The sequence below is a fragment of the Ceratotherium simum genome, chromosome 15, assembly GCF_057802395.1.
Source record: "Ceratotherium simum simum isolate JZ-2026a chromosome 15, ASM5780239v1, whole genome shotgun sequence".
NCBI lineage: Eukaryota > Metazoa > Chordata > Mammalia > Perissodactyla > Rhinocerotidae > Ceratotherium > Ceratotherium simum.
In genome coordinates this window covers 3,356,366-3,377,330 of record NC_141914.1, presented here as the reverse complement: position 1 = coordinate 3,377,330, position 20,965 = coordinate 3,356,366, and the positions used below count along the sequence as shown (strand labels likewise).

The window sequence follows — 20,965 nt, the reverse complement described above, 5'->3', positions numbered from 1 at the left end:
GTGAAGCTGGCGCCTTGTGAAGGCGGCGTTTTTCCTCTCCAGAAGGGGGTCTCTGCCTCTTCTACCTCAGTTAGGATTGTCCGTTGTTGCAGGAGTTCCTCTTATCCAGTTTTCAGTTCTGTCTCAGGCGTAATTTTTCCACGAGTAGTTGTAAATTGGCTGTGTCCACTGGAGGAGGTGAGTTCAGAGTCTGCCTATGCCGCCATCTTGACTCCGCCTCCCCATAAAAAAAGGACAATTGTAATTGCAAAAAACTTTGAGCACTAATCAATACATAGCAACATCTAATCTGCACAATTATGTTACTGTTTTAATAAAAAGAGAACAGATATTAGTAAGAGATCTAAACATTTCCCTTTAACGTTTTTGCCAGTGAATCTACGACTTTCTTATTTCTCAGGCTGTAGATAATTGGATTCAAAAAAGGAATGATGACAGTGTAAAATACAGAGTCCATCATATCTTGGTCACCTCCCTGTGCAGATCCAGGATGCACATACATGAAGAGAAGAGGGCCATAGTACAAAGAGACAGATAGGAGATGGGCGCCACAGGTGGAGAAGGCTTTCCTGATGCCTTGTACAGACTTCCTTTTTAAGATTGTAAAGAGAACAAGTGTATAAGAGACAAGAACAGTTAGAATGGTGAACACCTGTATTAACCCTGCGAAAATGATGACTATCAGAAAATTAATAGAAGTGTCAGTACAGGAAACCTTAAACAATGGTATAATGTCACAGTAAAAGTGATGTATTATGTTGTAATTACAGAAGGTTAATCTGAATAAAAAACCTATATGAATTAAGGCATGAAGAAGGCCACCTAAAAATGACAAAACTAATAGCCTAATGCATAGTCTATTGGACATAATCACAGGATAAAGTAAAAGTTTGCATATGGCCACATAGCGATCATATGCCATTGTTGCCAGCAGAAAACACTCTGTAGTTACACTGATTGTAAAGGAAAAAAATTGTATCACGCATTCAGAGAGAGAGATCATCTTACTTGTGGCAAAGAAGTCGACCAGCATCTTAGGGATCACTGTGGATGATAATGAAGCATCCACAAGAGCCAAACTCCCAAGGAATAAGTACATGGGGATGTGAAGTTGAGGGTCTTTCCATATGAGAGCAATCAGAACAAGGTTCCCCACGATGGTGATGAAATATATAACCAAGAACACCAGGAACAGGGGGATTTGCCATTCTGGTTCATATGTAAGTCCTGTGAGAAGAAACTCTGTCAGCAACGTTGCATTTTCCTTTTCCATGTCCTCACTGGGTGCTGCCTGAAATGATGTGGAGTAAATGAAAAGTATATATCACTGAGGATTTATAATGTGAATATAGGGCAGAGGAGAGTTGAAATAAATTAACCAGTGATTAAAATTTTTAGAAGAAAATTTCAGAATTTTCCCTTACTTCTGTTTATTACCTCCAAAATAAATGGAATTTATTTGGTGGGAATTCAACAAATGGAAAAAAATGCAATAATTTCAGTTCCAGAAATCTTCAGCAATGAACAGATTTAGAGATAAAGGAAAGTCATTGTAAATATGTGCTAAATTTGTGAGGATACCATTGAGTGTGATAGGGAAATTCTGTGTGGAACTTAGATGTCAGGTCAAGGGAACAGAAATCTGAAGGGCCTGGGTAATGGAATGAATCCAACAGCATGTGACGGCTCTTGAACTTTATTCCTCAGGCAAAAGCATGCACTGAAAACTTAAGAGATGTGTGGTGGTGCTGTAAGATATGTTTGAAAATAAATACATGGCAGTGTAGAAAGTAGGCTGCTGGAAAGGGAATTTGGAGTCTGGAATACCAGGTAGGAAGCTGACACTCCTGTCCAGTGGTTCTCAAGTCAGATTACACATCAGAACTGTCTGAGCAATTGTTTGTGCAAATATAGATTGTGAGGTATCACTGTAGAAATTGATTCAATGCATCAAGAATGGAGTCTAATATTTGCATTTTAAAAATCCTTTCCAAGTGAATCAAAGGCATGTCAAGTGTCTAGTCAATGAATGACATTGGGAGTGATGAGGAGGAGTGAGAGATAGATGCAAAAGAATTCAGAATGGAGGGTCATTAGGACCTGCTGACATATTAGATGGGAAGGGGGTGGTGAGTGAAGGAAAGATGAGTCAGTTGATGACTGAGTAGATGGTCATCAAATATTGAGATTGAGGGGCCGTCCTGGTGACACAGTGGCTAAGTTTGGTGGGCTCCACTTTGGCAGCCCAGGTTCATGGGTTCTGATGCCAGGCTGGACCTACACCACTCATCAAGCCATGCTGTGGCGGTGACCCACATACAAACTAGAGGAAGATTGGCACAGATGTAAGCTCAGGACGGATCTTCCTCACCAAAAAAAAACAAGATTGAAACTCAGATGCAGTGGCCAGCATGTGGATTGTCCTCTGAACATCCAGGTGAGATACCTCAGCAGTACCATTTGACTAGAGCTTAAGAGAAATGATGACTTTGGAGTCACTGGGAGGGCTTAAGGTATATTTATTGATAACCTATCCACTTGAGAGAGTGCCTAAATTAAAGAGAAGAAGGGCATGGAAAGAAACTTGAGGAAGTTTATTAAAGAGGTTATAAAGTGGATACACAGCATATATTAGATGGCCAACATCTGATCCCCTTTTTTACCCCGTATCTTGACGGCTGGCAGAGGTTACCACCAAACCTGAAGCCAAAAGAGCTAGAAACTGACTTTCTCATTCCCTGTGCACCTGGAGTGAGGGGACGTGACCTAGATTTGGCAAGTCAAGCCCACTCAGCTTACATGTAGAATATGGAAAGAGGGAGAAAAAGGTACAGGGAGAAGAGAATATTGGTCACAAAGGCAGCAATAGGAAAACTCCAGCAAATGCATCCTGCACCCACAACAAAGGCATTGTCAGTGTGAGCTGCCTTCCAGGGTCAGCAGCAGTGACAGTGGCTCTCATTGAGTTAGTGAGGGGACACGATTTGGGCTGTTGGTTGGCCTTTTTGCTTTCTTCTGTTCTGCCCATTTTTTCAGCTGATTCCTCCAATCTTTCTTGCATTTCTGTTGTTAGAGCCAATTTCCATTCAATTAACTCATTTCCTGTTGCAACCAAGGAAAGAAAGAAAGACTACAGCTCACAGCAAAGAAAGACTGGGGAGACACCAGATAAGGATACTGAGCAGAGCGATCAGAGACGCAGGAAGAAGATGGGACAGCTGAGCTGCTGTGGACTTAGAGGGAAAGACGCTCAGGAAGAACGAAGGAAAGTACACGTGAAATGCCAAATAAATGCTCTAGTAGGACAAGGAGTGCTCAGAGTTCACTGAGTGTGGATGTTAAGACATTGGTTGTGGCTTCAGTGAGAGCAGTTTCCATTTTGTGATAGACGTGAGGCCAGAAAATCATGAGAAGTGAAAGGGAAACCAGTGGGTGGAATGATACGGAGAACTCCAAGAAATGTGGGAACAGTTGGCATTTCTCTACTTCTAGACACCTGTAGGGTTATTTTTCCTCTGGAACATTTTAATAAAAGTTTTCACAAGAGAGGAGAGGAGATAAGGCATGGAGATGAGAGAGGGAACAGAAGTGGGAAGGAAATATGCAAGAAAACAACACGGAGGTGAGTGAAGACGGAAAATAACAGAGACAGATGGTCAGTGCAGGAAAGACCAGGAAGTGGGAGAGAGGAAGTCACTGAAAGGCTGAGGGGAAGGGAGGGGCGGCTCCGAGGTTGGGGTGAATGTTTGTCTTCACCCTGGTGTTCCTTAAGGTTGTCAGTCCTGAGAATCTTGTGTTTTTTTTTCCTTTTTTAAAAATCCAAAGTTTATTTCCTATGGAATTTGTATATAAAAAAGAGACTGATTTTGTGTTAAATTTTGTGTTGATAATAAATATATTGGCACTACTCAAAAGCTCTTTCCATATTTAAAAGTTGCTTTCTCTCTGTTGTTACAGCGATTAGAACTGACCTGCCACTTGTTCTACTCTAGAGCACTCTCCTCTCCACCAGGTGTGGGGGTTTGTTTGTTTTGGGGGTTTCTTCTTAGGGGAATAAAACTGAGCAGAAACAGGATCCTGAGTACCGACAATGCAAATAATAAACGTCAATAATTCTAGGTGTTAAGTAGATTTTCATATGGAATGGCCTTCCTTTCCTGCAGTCCCAATCACTAAGTAATTGAAAGCCCTACAATTTACTTTGTGTGTGGGTACTTATTGAGTCATAAATGCTGGAAAGCAAGGTGGAGGGACATTTTCTACATATTACCTGATATACATCCTACGTATATATCCTACATATACATATATATCAGTAAATATACATATACATAATTATATATGCTAATATATATAGCTATATATATAAATATTTAATGATCTCTATGTATGTCCACTTACATTCTATAATACATACATATATTTCTATGTTACATATACAAATACTCAATAAAATTATTGTCAGAAGTGGGTGAAGGGTTAGAGGAATTAATATTTCAGTGATTTACCTTACAAGTTCTAATCACTGGTTAATTAAACAGAATGGGTCTTACTGTCAGAATCAGCAGAATGATCTCTTATATAAGAATCAAATGACCAGAAACTTTAAACCCACTTTTAAATTATTTAACTTTCTAGTTTACCAAAATCTGTTTAAAAATCATCATACTTAGGTCAACAAAATAATAAAAAATCCATAAAGGGAACAATTCAGTCTTACAGCTATTTTGCATATCCTAATTTTAGTCATAAAATAAAATACACAATTAATTCACTATTTTCTCTCCATTTCCACTAAGCTATTTTGATATCTTATAACCAAATCTAAAATTATTATAAATAAAACCATATGTTAAATTTTCTCTGTAAAGAATACTGAATGTTATAGAATTCATTTTTATCTTACCCATATCTTGTAAGAAACTGTGGAGATCCATTCGAAGAGTTAGACTTTCTAAAGCAGAAAAATACACAATAGCACAGGAATGACAATAACATAGATAGCAGTGCTTTGCACACTGATTCATTTTGGGAACTTCATTTCCCAGCTCAGGAAAATGTTGTTTATATTAATTTGATTTGAATATGACTCAACCAATTGTACAACTGGGTGCTTTTGCCAGAAAAGGAAGGAGTGAAGAACTAAAAGTCCCCTGATATCACCCAAGGATTCACTTTGGGACAAAGCTAAGCTGTTCATCTGGGCATTGTAGACTTGGACATGTGTGAGAAGTCCAGGTTGTCCCTCAGGGCATTACGGACTCTGAAATCATGAACATCAAGTCACTGTAGACAGTGCTTTATGCCACTATTTTCTACCACAGATGACATTTCTGACATGTTTATATAAACTCCAGTTTATCTATAAATTTTGATGCTCTGAGTGCTTTGATTAGTATGGTCTTGACTGCTCTATCGTACATGATTTTAATGGCTTCAGGAGCCAACCACAAGAAAGTTGTCCTCCTCATGCAACCTGCAGCTCACATTCAGACCTGAACCTAACTCCCCACTTTAAGGTGAAATCTGATGAGAAATTATACTGGGCAAAGTTCAGGGAGGAGCAAAGGGAGGCCTGGATCTGAGCTTCCAAACTTTAATGCCTGTGAATCTCCTGGAGGTCTTCTTGAAATGCAGATTCTGTGTCAGAGGTCTGAGTGGGGCCTGAGGGTCTTCATTTCTATCAAGGTGATGCCTGTGGACACCTGCCATCCATAGGGCCTTCTTCACTGGAGGGCCTAGATTATCAGAGAGCTAGGTCACTGGAGCAGTTCCACATGGTAAATGTAGCTGGCATGCCAAGAGAGAAGCAGGAGGAGCCAGGTGGTGCCCGGGAGGCCAGCAAGGGTGGGATCACATGGGTTCTGGAGGCCAGGTCAGGTGCTTTGTTCTTTACCCCTAATTAAAGGAAAACTATTGAGGGATTTCTAACATGGTGCTAAAGTGTTTGTATTTGCCTTTGGTGCATTAACAGAAATGTTTGTCAAGGAACACAGATTCTGAAAATTTATAACAATATTTATATCACAATGGTATAGTGAAAACCATACTAGGTTGGTTTCTTACTGAAGAGCATAAAAATGTTTATCATCCACCTGGCACTTGATTGGCAGCTACGGGAAATGCAAAGGACGCGTTTTTGGTAGACTCGTTAACCAATTATACCATGTCCTTAGAATTTTGCTAATGAAAGTCAAAAAAGAGGAGGAGAAAACAACATAGATGAAAGAGAAATCACTGTGAAAACTCAGCAGATGGGTGGAGTAAGTGGTGTGATGTGCAGAGGTAGCTTCAACATGACCCAAATTTGACTTAAATTTATTGTCTCCTTTAATTCATTATCTCCTAACTCATTTTGTTGCCTGTTTATACTACAGAGGTGTGCATTGCTGCTCCCAGTATGAGCAGTCTTTTCCATTCTACTCATTTTAATAGGTGGGTTGTGATATCTCATTGTGGTCTTCATTTGCATTCCCCAACGATGAATTATATGGAGCATATTTTTGTGTCCTTAACTGACACCTGTATATCTCGTTTAGTGAAGTGCCTGTTCAAATCTTTTGCCCATTTTTTAACTGAGTTGCACTTTTTCTTATTATTGAGTCTTGAGAATCTCCATATATCCCTGGATACAGAGATTTCATGATTTGAAAACATTTTCTCAAGAATCTTGATCTTATTTCCTTTCCACAAGATATCTCACTCATCCATTATGCTGATTGGACCTAGTGAGCAAGGAGTAGCAACTACTGTAGATTTATTGGTAGACATTTGCATGCCAGAAGGTGAGAAATAAATCCAGCAAAAATTCAGGGCCCGTTGATCTCAGTGAAATTTCTAGGAGTTCAGTTATGTAAGTCATGTAGAGATGTCCCTTCTAAGGTGAAGGATAAGTTATTACATCTGGTTCTTCTTGCAACCCAAAAAAGAGGCACAACACCTAGTGGCCCCTTTGGGTTTTGGAGACATCATCCTCATTTGGGTGTATACTCCAACTCGTTTAAGAAGGGACCGGAGAAGCTGCTTGTTTTGAGTGTGGCTCCAAACAGGAGAAGGATTTTGGGGAAGGTCTAGGCTGCTATGCAAGCTGCTCTGCCACTTGGGCCATTTGATCCAGCAGAAAGAATGGTGCTTGAAGTGGTGGTGGCAGATAGCGATGCTGTTTGGAAACTTTGGCAGGTCCCTATAGGTAAATCACAGGGCAGACTCTTAAGTTGGGAGCAAAGCCCTGCCATCCACTGCAGATAACTGCTCTATGGTTGAGAAACAGCTTTTGGCCTGCTACTGGACCTTAGTAGAGACTGAATGCTTAACCACAGGCCACCAATTTGCCATGGGACCAGATGGGCATTTCATGAACTGGGTATAATATGACCCACAAGCCATGGATTTGGAAGTACACAGCCACACCACCATCAAATGGAAATGGTATATATATGATCTACCCTGAGGAGGCCCTGAAGGCACCAGTAGGTTACATGAAGAAGTGACCGAAATTCCCATGGTCCCTGTGCCTGCTCCACTGGCTTCTCTCTCCCAGCCTGCACTTATGGGTGATTCTCTATGGTCAGTAGATAGAGGAAGAGAAGACCTGGGCATGATTTTCCAATGGGTCTTCAGGAAATGCAGACACCATTCAAAAGTGGACAACTACAGTACTACTGACACTCTCTGGGACATCCATGAAGGACAGTGGTGAAGGAAAATCCTCAAACTGAACTGAACTTTGAGCAGGGCACCTGGTTGTTCACTTGTCTAGAAGGAGAAATGGCCAGATATGTGATTATATAATGCTTCATGGGCTTTAGCCAATGGTTTGGCTGGATAGTGAGGGAATTTGAAGAAATAGTACTGGAAACATGATGACACAGAAATTTGTAGAAGTGTGTGGATAGATCCCTCTAAATGGTCAAAAAACATGAAGATATTTGTGTCCCATGTGAATGCTCACCATGTGACCTCAGCAGTGGAGGATTTTAATAATCAACTGGATAGGATGAGCCATTCTACACCAGTCAACATCTTTCTCTAGCCACCTCTCTGCATCACCATTGGGCTCACGAAAAAAGGGACTATGGTGGCAGGAGTGGAGGATATGCCTGGGCTCAGCAACATGGACTTCCACTCATCATGGCCAACTTGACTAAGGCCATTGCTGAGTGCCCAATCTGCAAAAAACAGACACCAACACTGAGTCCCTGATATGGCACCATTCATCAGGGGGATCAGCCAGCTACCTGGTGGCAGGTTGATTACACTGAACAGTTTCCAGAGTAATGGAAAGAACAGTGCTTTGTTCCTCTAGAATAAACACTTACTCAGGATATAGATGTGAAATCCCACATGCATGCTTCTGCCCATACTCTCCATGGACTTGCAGAATTCCTTATCCAATGTCATGGTATTCCACACAACATTGCCTCTAATCAAGGAACTCACTGCATAGCAAATTAAGCACAGCAATGGCCCCATGCTTATATATTTATTTGTCTTACCTTTTCCCCCAACTTCCTGATACAGGTAGTTTGATAGAAAAATGAAATGATATTTTGAAACTCAGTGACAGCACCATCGAGATGACATTACTGTGCAGGGTTAGGCAAGGTCTCCAGAATGCTGTTTATTTTCCGAATCAGGGTCCAGAAATAGTACTGTTTCTCCCAAAGCTAGCATTCATGAATATGGAAATCAAGTAGCGAAAATGGAAGCAGCACCACTCACTATTACCCCTAACAACCCACTAGCGTAATTTTTGCTTCCTGTTCCCATGGCCTTATGCTCTGCTGGCCTTGAGGTCTTAGATCCAGAGGGAGGAAGTCTTCCACCAGCACACACAACAATGATTCCACTGAGCAGAAAGTTAAGGCTGCCACTGGGCCACCTTGTGCTTCTCATTGCTCTGCATCATCATGCAAAGAGGAAAGTTACTGTGCTGGCTCGTGTGACTGATCCTGACTACCAAGGAGAAATTTGATTACTCCTACACAGTGGAGATAATGACAAGTATGTCTGAAATTCAGATCACTTCTGGTGTCTCTTAGTAGACCATTCCTTGTAATTGATGTTAATGAAAACCTCAACAAATCAAACCAGGCAAGACTTCTAATGGCCCAGACACTTCAGAAATGAAGGTAAAGAAAAATGACGAGGTAAACAAAACTGACCAACTGAGATGCTTACTGAAGGCAAAGGGAGTATGGAATGGATAGTGGAAAGAAGTAGTTATAAATACAAGCTATGACCACATGACTAGTTACAGAAATGCCAACTTTAATGCTATGATTATTTTACTCCTCACTTTGGTAAGAATATATTTGTGTGTGTGTACATATGTATATGTGTACGTGTATATTTGTATATTTTTTATGCATACATGTTGACATAACAAATATCTTTGTTTTGTTTCCACTCTTATTCTCTTATCGTGTAACATAAAATGTAAATATTGTTAATTTAACATCATAGTATTTAAGTTGCCAGCTATCAAGGAGAAGAGTAAACATCACTCAAGGATTTTTTCTTCTCCTCTGGGGAAGGGTTCAGTGTATTTTCAGCTGTATACAGCATAGTTGTATCATGTTGGATAGAATTACAACCCTGCTATTGTCTCCTTTGGAGTTTAGGTATGGTTTAAGGAATTGTGTTTCATTGACACATTGATAACAGGTGGACTTGTGATGGTCCGTTTTATGTATCAACCTGACTTGACCATGGAATGTCCAAATATCTGGTTAAACATTATTTCTGGTTGTGTCTGTGAGGGTGTTTCTGGAAAATATTAGTATTAAATTAATAGACTAAGGAAAGTAGTTGGTCCTTCCTAATGCTGGTAGGCATCATGTAATTCATTAAGGGCCTGAATGGAACAAAAAGGCAGAGGAAGGTTGAATTTGCTCACTACCTGACCAATTGATCTGTGACATTGATCTTCTCCTACCCTGGGCTCTTGTGGTTCTCAGGCCTTCAGACTTGCTGGAATCTATACCATCAGCTTTCCTATTCTCAGGCCTTAGACCTATTCCGTTGGCTTTCCTGGGTCTCTACTTTGCAAAGAGTAGATCATGGGATTACTCAGTATTCATAATCATGTGAGTCAATATCTTGTAATAAATGTCTTTTGATATAGATAAGATGTAGGTAGAGATTGATATAGATCTGTCTATATATTTATATTTATATTTATATTTATATTTATATTTATATTTATATTTATATTTATATTTATATTTATATTTATATTTATATTTATATCATTGATCCTGTACTCTGGGAAACTCAGACTAATACAAATACTAGAAGTACATTTAGTGAACTTCTTTCTTTATCTTGAAAAATGGAGGGAAGTATCATGATGCGACTGTTAGCTGTTACCCTCAAATAAGTCTGACTTAGAAGGTATCTTCTCAGAAGAAGTATCATATTATGACAGTATGAGGATTATTTTGTATATGAAATTTCTTTGAGAATGATCGTCCAAAAGTTGATCCAGCTTGACGTTTAAATTTTCCAATGAACAGATGTCCCTCTCATTAACTTCATCTACTTAAGGCAATGAGGCTTTAATTGGCTATCATCACTGTCAATCATGGAATAATTCAATCAAAGAATAATTCACTTTAGGTGTATGAAACTTGCAATTGTCATGAAAGCAACTTAAGTAGGTGAGCTGGCATGGAGCAGCCACCTGAGGCCCAGTAATCTCCTGGGCTCATTACAAGATTAAAAAAGAGTGATACACTCTTACTGCTTTCTACACATTTGTGCTTTCAGATTAATTTTACAAATATTTCATGGATACATGTTTAGAACCTCATTGTGTAAACCACTGTGTTAAGCATTGAAAAGAAAACAAGTGTACTAAGACTTCTAAATTGTTATGTAGAAAAGTCCGTAGACTAAAAATAGTATTACAGAAGGCCATTTATGCCTTAAAAGAATAAATAAACTACTGAATGTTTCACTGAGTGAACATTCCGGTCCTCTTCCAGGTAATCTGGAAATGCATCATGGAACCTGGAATATTTGAGACAGATCTTGAAAATAGGATAGTTTTTCAATTGCAAAAGAAGATGGGGCATTTCGTGGAGTGAGGACACTTTGTAGAGAGATTTGTATGAAAAAAAGTATGTACCTGAGTGGATGGTGTGTCCACAAGGCTTCCAGAAACTCATTTTCAATATAACACAGGGTCCATTAGGAGAATTTTAGGAGAGATTTCAGAGTTTAACCAAGGTATTATTGGAAAGGACTTCAAATAATGCCAGGATGCAAATTAAGGGTAATATATATATATATATATATATATATATATATATATATTTATATCTGGCAGCAATGTTTGGAATGTAAGAGAGTAGCCACAAGATGTACCAGATAAGTTACTAGAGTTTTGCAGCGCACAGAGGCAGGTAGTTTCGAGGCTGAGGGCCTGAGTGGTATCAGCAGGAATGTGTATGGAAACAGTGATAAGAGAAGAAGGGCAGGGGTGAAGAGGGTCATTCATGATCCTTAAGGTATGGAGTGAGATGAAAGCTAACACTGAAGGACTTTTAAGGCACAAAACTTTCAAACTCTTGTTCATTTTCATGTCTTCCCCAGACACCCACTGGGCACTATAACATCGTATCATCTTAATATTATTTGAACTTTGGTAGCGTGCATTTGAAGCCTCTCATTTTCAACAACACACTCCAGCAATCTTTGCACATTACTAATTTCTTTATCTACTATTTTACTCTTTTTTTTAATTCTCAGAAGATTGATACTATATCATTCCTATTTTACCACTTCATTACCTCTCTATGCCCATCCCAAATAAATTCTGCAATCTCATCTGTCAGCTTTCTGAATTACAAAGCATTTTAGATTGTCTCACAGAATACAAACAGCTGGTAAGTGCATTTTGAGGCATGGTAGACGGTGAGAGGCAACTCCCCCTTCTCATTACTCATGGACACACACTGGGCTAAGATCATCCTCTTACAGTTTGGCTCAAACTTCAGTATCCTAAGACTCTTCTCATTTTTTTCATCGTTTTCACATTTCTTTTGACTTCTCTGTGTGATATGAGAGTTGCATTCACACAAGGAGTGAAATTCACCATGAACCAAATAAAGTGGAATGAAAGATCTTAGATGGCTAGCAGATTCCTGGGATTTGCCTCTGTTCACTCAAACACAGACCTGCCTCTACTGTGGAGTTAAATATGATATGAGTCTCCAGGATTCACAGCTGTATTACAGTCAAAGACATTATAATTGAGTCTTGTAGAGGAGCTACATTATTTTTGTGCTTAACGCATTTATGAAGCCACATTGAAAACATACAAACATGTAAAATATTTTATTTGTTTTTCTCTTTAATTCTCTTAGTTTTACGTGGAAACCTGATTCAAATTCTTTCTCTGTTTTTGAATAACTACTGCACATATATTAAAGTGTTTATTAGGTACTAACGCTTTAAGTCACTAAAACACTAAGGCAATTACAATTGAAAAAAATTTAGTACACTAACCAAAACAGAGCTACATCCAAATCAGTCAATGTTGTGACTGATTTAATAAAAAGAGAACAGACATTAGTATGAGACCTACACATTTCTCTTTAACATTTTTACCAGTGAATCTATGACTTTCTTATTTCTCAGGCTGTAGATAATTGGATTTAACAAAGGAATGATGACAGTGTAAAATAGAGAGTCCATCACATCTTGGTCATCTCCCTGTGCAGATCCAGGATGCACATACATGAAGAGAAGAGGGCCATAGTATAAAGAGACAGATAAGAGATGGGCGCCACAGGTGGAGAAGGCTTTCCTGATGCCTTGTACAGACTTCCTTTTTAAGATTGTAAAGAGAATAAGTGCATAAGAGACAAGAACAGTTAGGATGGTGAACACCTGTATGGACCCAGAGAAAATGAAAACCATCAGAACATTAATCGAAGGGTCAGTACAAGAAATCCTAAACAGTGGCATGATGTCGCAGTAAAAGTTCCGTATTATGTTAGAATTACAGAAGGTTAATCTGAATAAAAAAAGTACATGAAATGCGGGATGAATAAGGCCACCTACAAATAATGCGACTAACAGTCGGATGCATAGTCTATTGGTCATAATCACTGGATAAAGTAAAGGTTTGCATATGGCCACATAGCGATCATACGCCATTGCTGCCAAAAGAAAACATTCTGTGGTTGCGCTGAATGCAAAGGAAAAAAATTGTATAATGCATTGAGAGAGAGATATACTACCCTCGGCTAGGAAGTTGACCAGCATCTTGGGGGTCACTGTGGATGATATCCAAGCATCCATGAAGGCTAAACTCCCAAGGAATAAGTACATGGGGATGTGAAGGTGAGGGTCATTGTAGATGAGCACAATTAGTCCAAGGTTTCCCACAATGGTGATGAGGTATATCCCCAAGAACACCAGAAACAGGGGGATTTGCCACTCCTGTTGATATGTAAATCCCGTGAGAATAAAATCTGTCAATGATGTTGCGTTTTTACTATCCATGTCATTACTGGGTGGCCCCTGAAATGAAATGCAGTAAATGTAAAAAGAACATTCACTAAGATTGTATAAAATGAAAATTGGAGGCAAGTAGTTGAAATAAAACCATACACTAATCAGAATGCCCTTAATTTTGTTTACTACTATAATACATAGAAACTTAGTTGGGGAGTTGATGTAGTCAAAAATGCAGTTATTTCAGTTCAAAAAATGTCAGGAATTAATAGATTTAGGAAAAAACGGAAAGACATTCTAAACATTAACTCAATTTATGGGGATAATTGAATGTGTTAGGGAATTTCTGTGTCTGGGATGTAGGTGAGGGTCTGGGGAAATGACATCTGTATTATTATGAAATGAATTGAATGCCATGTGAAGGATCTTGAACTTTATTTCTCAAGCAATAGGCAAGCTCTGAAAACTTTTAAGACAAGGAAAAGCATCGTAATATATTCTTAAAATTAAATATTTGGTAGGGTAGAAATTACTCTGTAGGGAGAGGAAATTAGAGTCAGGGATACTAATTAGAGGCTGTTACTCTTGTCCAGTGATTCCCAAACCAGATTACACATCAGAATTGTCTGGGTAATTTTTGTACAAAATATAGACTGTGAGCTATCACTGTAGAAATTGAATCAGTGGGAGAAGAAGGAAGCCTAATAAAGTGCATTTCAAAATTGCCCTCCCTTGATCAAACCTATGTGAAGTTCTCTAGGCCATGTGTGATATGATACTGAGAGTGAAGTGTAGGACAAAGAGTTGGGTCAAAATAAATCAGAATGTATAGTCACCAGGACTCAGTGACATATTACATGTAAAGGGATGGTCAGTGAAGAACGAGGAGATACTTGGTGACTGGTAGATGGTCACCAAAAATTGAGTTTGAGAACTCAGATGCATTGGCCTGTTTGTACAGAAAGCATCTTCTGAATATCCAGGTGAGACTTACTTTGTAGTATGAGTTTATTAGAGCTTAATAAAAACAAAGGGTTGGGTGTCATTTGGGTAGCTGAAGGCATACTTATGGATGACCTATCCTTTGCAGAATTTATGTAAAGAAAAGAAGAAGGGCGTGGAAAGAAACTTGAGGAAGATATTTTAAAGAGATCATAAAGTGGATACATGTCATTTTTATGTGGCTAAAAAATTATCCTCTTTTTTACCACATGAGTCTTGGTATCAGACAAAGGCCACCACTCACTCTAGAAATCAAGGTGCAAGAAATTCATTTTCCCATCCACGTTGCACTTAGAGTGAGGTAATTGATCTAGATTTGACCAGTCAAACTCACTTACTCTGGTATTTGGAATACGGAAACCAGGGGACAAAGGGACAGGGAAAAAAAGAGAATTTTGGTTGCAAACTCAGCCAAGGCAGCAATATCAAGACCCCGGCCAATGCATCCTGCCTCCACACCAAGAGCATTGTCCGCATGAGCTGTGCCATCCAGAGTCCAACAACAGTGACAGCAGCTCCTATTCAGCTAGTGTATGGATTTAAATTTGGCTGTTGACTGACTGTATTGCTTCCTTCTGGTCCTGCTCATTTTTCAGCTGATTCCTCCAATCTCCCTGAAATTTCTATGTTAGAGTCAATTTCCATTCAACTAACTGATTTCCTGTTGCAACCAACTGCCCTGGCTCCAACCAAAGAGAGATAAGCGAGAGACCAGAAAAGGATACTGAGCAGAGTGACCAGAGAAGCAGGAGGGAGACTGGACAGCCTTGGGCTGTGGACTTGGAGAGAGAGAAGATGCTGAAGGACATAATGAAGTACAGTGCCAACTGCCAAATAAATGCTGTGGCAGAACAAGGAGTGAACAGAGATCAGTGAGTGTGGGAGATAAGAGATTTTAGTGTCTTTGGGGAGAGCAGTTTCTCTTTTATGATGGAGTTGAGACCAGAGAATAATGAGAAGCGAATGGGAACATGGTGCCCAACATGAGGGGGATGTTTTTGAGTTCTCCAGGACATGTGGCATGTGTCCACTGCCCACAGACAAAAGTAATTTTTGTTTCCTGTAGAGCATCTTAATAAAAGTTTTCAAAAGAGAGGAGAGGAAGAGAACCGGGACAGGAAAGTTGGAAAGGGGAAAATTAGGCTTGTGAAGAAAAAAAAAGAGAGGACGAGAAATACTAGGAGAGTAACAGAGACACAGATGGATAAGTGTGGGAAAGACAGGCCAGTGAAGACAGTGGAAGCATTGGAGACAGGCTGAGGGGAAGGAAGGGGAGGCTCAGAGGTTGGGGGTGAATATTTGTCTTAACTTTGCTTTTCATTAATTGTCAACATTGGAAATCCTTTCTTTCTCTTTTAGTCAAAATTCCAAGTTTATTTTCCTATGGAATTTGTGTGTGAAAGAGATTTTCATTTTAAATTTTACCTTAGAAACTTTGTACTCTTCATAAATATACTGGCACTGCCTAAAAGTTCTTTCCATATTTAAATTTTGCTTTTTCTTTGTCGTTACCGTTATTAGAACTGTCTTTCTCTAGAAATCCTGCTGGTTTTACTTGACAGCACTTTCTTCTCCACCAGTTTTATTAGCAGAATAAAATTGAGCAAAAGACTGGACCCTAATTCAGTCAATATAAATAACCAATGCCAATAATTTTTGTTGTTAAATGTATTTTTATTTGGAATGGGCTTCCTTCCATGCCATCCCAAATCAGTAAATAACCAAAAATTCTCAAGTTCAATGTGCAGATTCTTTTAATTCATAAAGCTAGAAGAGCAGTGAAGGGACATTTTCTCCATTTTTCCTTCTCTCTATGTGTATAATATATATATTTACATTATAAGTTATATATATATATAAAACACTCAATTAGGGGCCAGCCCTGTGGCATAGTGATTGGATTGGCACACTCTGCTTCGGCAGCCTAAGTTCATGGGTTCAGATCCCAGGCACGGACCTATATACCGCTCATCAAGCCGTGTTGTGGCAGCATCCCATATACAAAATAGAGGAAGATTGGCACAGATGTTAGCTCATGGACAATCTATCTCACCAAAAAACAAACCACACACACACACTCAATTAAAGTATTTCAGAAATTGGCAAAAGGATGGAGAGGTTAATACTTAAGATTTAACTCAGAGAATGTAGCTAACTAAATGGAATAAATTTTTGAACAGAATCCTCAGAAAGAGTTCTTATGTAGGAAACATTATAATGTGAATCCTTTAACCCACTTAAATTGTTTAACGTTCTAATTTACCAAACTTATCTTATGGAGTCATTATAATTATGATAACCAGATAACTAAATATCATTAAAGAGGACAATTTAGTCTTAGAGCTTTTTGCTTATCTAGATTTTCCTCACAGTAATAAAATAATGCATATTATTCACTATATGTTTTCCATTTTCAATTGACTATTTTGGCTCTTGTAAACCAAAACAAAATTATGATAAATTTAACAATATTTTTAAATTCTATTAAAAAATATAGAATATTTTAGAAATCATTTTCTCTTACCCAAATGTGTTAAGAAATGTGTAGATCTTTCTCTGTTAAACTTTCTAAAGTAGAAAAATATACAATAACACAGGAAAGACAATAACATAGGTAGCAATTCTTTGCACACTGATTCATTTTGGAGGCTCCATTTACCAATCTCAGGAAAATGTGGTTTATGTTAATTTACTTTGAACATGAGTCAACCAATTGTACAGCTGTATGCTTTTGCCAGGAGAGGAAGGAATGAAGAACTAAAATTCCCCTGATAGCACCCAGGGATTCCCTTTAGGAGAAAACTAAACAGGTCTTCTGGGTATTGTAGATTTGAACATGTGTCAGAAGTCCAGGTTGTCCCACAGGGTGTTACAGATTCTGAAATCATAAAAATCAAGTCATTATAGACACTACTAGTTTTAATGATTGAAATTGCACTTTACGCCAGTATTGTCCACCACAGATGACACGTCTCACATGTGTATGTAGAACTCCAGTTTATCTATAAATTTTGATGCTCTGAGTGCATCAATTAGCACTGTCTTGTGTGAGCTAAACATACAGGATTTTAATGAAGCCAGAGTTCTAGATTCCTTTCAGGAGTCAACTCCAAGAAAGTTGTCCTCCTCATGCAAACTGCTGCTCACATTCAGACCTGTATCTAATGCCTCACTTTAAGCTGAAATCTGATGAGAAATCTTACTAGGCAAAGGTCATGGAGGAGCAAAGGAAAAACAGAACAAAGAACCACGGTGGGAGGAGGCTTAGATCAGAGCTTCCCAAGCTTTAATGCCTGTGAATCTCCTGGAGGTCTTGTTAAAATGCAGATTCTGCCTCAGAGGTCTGGGTGGGGCCCAAGGGTCTTCATTTCTAACAAGGTGATGCCTGTGGATATCTGCCATCCACAGAGCCTTGTTCATTGTAGAGCCTAGATTATCAGAGAGCTAGGTCACTGAAGAAGCTCAACATGGTAAATGTAACTGGCATGTTAAGAGAGAAGCAGGAGGAGCCAGATGGGGCCCGGGAGGCCAGCCTGGGTGGGATCACGGGGGGTCTGGAGGCCAGGTCAGGGCCTATGTGCTTTACTCCAAATTAGACGGATGCTACTGAGGAATTTTGAACAAGGTGGAAACGTGTTCATATTTGCCTTTAAGCGTTAAGGAAAGTTGACAAGGTACGTTCATTCTGGAAAATAATGACATTACATCAAAATGATGTAGTATAAAAATAGCAATATTTTGTTTTGTTATATGAAGAGTAGAAAAATGTTTAACCTCCAATTGGTACTTGATTGGCAGCTAGAGTGTAACCACAGGACCAGTTGAAACTGACCCCATGTTATCAACAACAGAATGTTAAAGTTATCTTGCAGGGGCAGCGAGCCAGAACTACAAGTCGTGTAGCCAGTGATGTGCAGAGGAGAAAGTTTTGACCTGAAATAACACCTGGAAGCAACAATTCTCCTCTCCACAGAACCAGAGAGACTGGGACATGACTGGAACTCAAATTACAGACTGTTTTAGAAGCGAGGGGTTTGTTGTCCAAGATGGTCCAGTATTAAAGCCCTTTTCTATACCTTACCTTATATGGTCTTGTTTGGAATCCTTCCAATCGAAATTTGTCCTTCCAGTTTTCCACATACCAACCTGCCCTTCATAATCTCTTAAATTTTACATCAAACCCTGGATTAGGGAGACAGATTTGAGAGACTTGCCTCCTATCTCTTTGCTGGCTGGCCTTGGAATAAAGCCTTTTCTTTTCTCAAAGTTGTTGCCATAGTATTGGCTTCTATGCACATCAAGCAACAGGCCCTTATGTGGTAACAATTTCTGATTACCACTAAGGGACCTCCATCCTGCGACTGACTGACCAAGGCTTTGTAGCCCCCAGTGAGGTGCAGGGTCTCATTGCTGAATCTAAGCTGCTGCCTAGAAAATTTTATCTAAAGGCTCAACTGATTGAATTCACGTTTCCCACCACAGTGCTCCAGGGTCTTTGGTGATTCTTCCACTTTGGAGAAAAGGAAATGCTTCTGGATCAGATGTCTTTGGAGTTACTGGCCTCATTAAAACATGCTTGTGCCTAAATTGTCTAATAACTTTATCAGGATTGTGGGTTAGAGTCCCAACATTGGGAGATTTCAGATGGGTTAGAGTCCTGAGAATTAGTTAGAGTCCCAAGGCTAGGATTGTGGGTTAGTGTCCCACCCTAGTGAGACAATATAAAACATTACAACTGCTGAGTTTCTCAAAGTGTCAGGTTAGAGTCCCAGACTCTGGGTTAGAGTGACAGGATATTGCATTTCTTAGTTTGTTATTTTTTGTCTAAGTTTCACTGTTTTATTTGTTAAAATTGGCTCCTTGGGGACTGAGTTTCTCAGTGACCTTAACAAACTCTCTTTAGAAATTAACTTTATGGGAGTCTTCTGATTCCAAAGAAATAAGTCACTATTCCCTCTGGTCCTCTGGGAACTTCCCAGGTGACTGGGGATTTTATGGAGGTGTCAGGACATCTGCCCATGATATGCAATGGCCTCACAGGGACTCCCTTCTGAAGAACATATTTCATCAGGTCTTCAGAGTTCGCAGTGAAGCAGTTGGTGGCAGCTCATCTGGGAGTCACTCACCTAACTTTGTTGGTGCCAAAACATGTAAGGGAGAAAACCAACCCCTTGGTTATACTTGGAGGAGCCGTTCCCACAAGCACACACTATTAGATTCTAAAAACCGCCACCTAGAAAGGCTGTGTTTCTTGTGGCCACCTTGGAAAAAGCCCCCTAAAATAGGAAATGTAAACAATATACCAAATTTTAGCCCATTGGGATGCCTTCTATAAAATTTGGGGATGTTCAGTTGTGAACACACAAAGAAAAAGAAAATGATTTTCTTTTGTAATATGGCCTGAATACAATACTAATTGGGTTCAGATGAAAAGTGACCTGAGAATGGGTCTCTGAGCTATAATACCATGCTGCAATTAAAGCTATTCTGTAAAAGGAAAGAAAAATGGGGATAACTGTTAATGGCTGGCAAGATAACCTGAGATAATTTAAAATTACAGTGGCCACTTTGGGGCTCTTTTTGAGCTTCTAAAACTTGTCTTTTGTGCGCTAGCTTTAAGAGCCACAGATCAGAGAAATCTTTCATCTTTAAAGAGTCAAGGATGCTCTTTGCCTTCTGGTAAAATTGCCCAAAAACTAAAGTAAGATGTAAATATTTACAAAGAAAAGCAAAATTTTACTAAGCTTTTTTCATGTCCTGAGGATTTGGCTTGATAATCATCAGGTTGGGGGTCCCAAAATACATTCAGACAAAAATATGGTTACACCCCATTAGCAGTTGGAGATGGTCAGACAGAAATGTGAGTTGCACTCGATTTGAAGCTAAGTGTTCTACCAAACTGCCATCAGCCTCAGGAGAATTACATTGGCCAATAGAAGGAACATTCTGATTAGATAAGATCATTTAAACAGTACACTTAAAAGCAGACTTCAATATTCTGAGATAGCCTTATTGGAAGTTTTGTTGCAAAAAGCTAAAAAATTAAGTTATAAATGGTACCTAAAAGGAAAGCCCATTAGGTCACGGCTTTACAGACACCCTGTAATCTACCTTTGAATGAGGGCCCAATATGAGCCCTGCCCACTATAATGAGACTCTAAGAGATTTTCTGTGAAACTGCTACATTAAGATTAATGGAGTTGTTCAATACTGCCAAGTATAATTACTATTTGCCCTGGCTGGAACCTGGCCAGATATTTGAAAGGGGTTAGCAACTTCTGATCAGAAATTCAGCCAAATTGGAAGTTGATATACAAAGTCTGATGGGAATTTTTTAGGCCTTCTTACCTACGTTAAAATAAAACTAAGCACTAAGAAGGAAGAAGCAAATCAGGGCTGATATAGTTGGACAGGTAGATCAACATATAACGTCATCTCAATTACAACCCAATTTCTGAGGAGTTAAGAGCAACTGTCCTTGACTTACAAATCTTTG

At 39.2% G+C, this 20,965-nt stretch overlaps 2 protein-coding genes and 1 long non-coding RNA gene across 3 annotated transcripts in view; 1 reads left to right on the top strand and 2 right to left on the bottom strand.

Annotated features, from left to right (window-relative positions):
• The window catches only part of LOC147915100 (uncharacterized), a 92,146-nt gene that overhangs the window by 443 nt on the left and 70,738 nt on the right, over nucleotides 1-20,965 (top strand). The window lies entirely within an intron of this gene.
• On the bottom strand, nucleotides 344-1,276 carry LOC106803467 (olfactory receptor 5H8-like). Its single transcript, XM_014794955.2, has one exon. It carries the CDS (start codon nucleotides 1,271-1,273, stop codon nucleotides 344-346), a length of 930 nt encoding a protein of 309 aa, XP_014650441.2. The 5' UTR covers nucleotides 1,274-1,276.
• On the bottom strand, nucleotides 12,589-13,515 carry LOC101402830 (olfactory receptor 5H2-like). The gene has a single exon (XM_014794953.1). It carries the CDS (start codon nucleotides 13,513-13,515, stop codon nucleotides 12,589-12,591), a length of 927 nt encoding a protein of 308 aa, XP_014650439.1.

What these genes read in the sequence shown, in the direction of transcription:
- LOC106803467 (XM_014794955.2), bottom strand. Translation starts at nt 1,273, where the DNA reads ATGGAAAAGGAAAATGCAACGTTGCTGACAGAGTTTCTTCTCACAGGA.
- LOC101402830 (XM_014794953.1), bottom strand. Translation starts at nt 13,515, where the DNA reads ATGGATAGTAAAAACGCAACATCATTGACAGATTTTATTCTCACGGGA.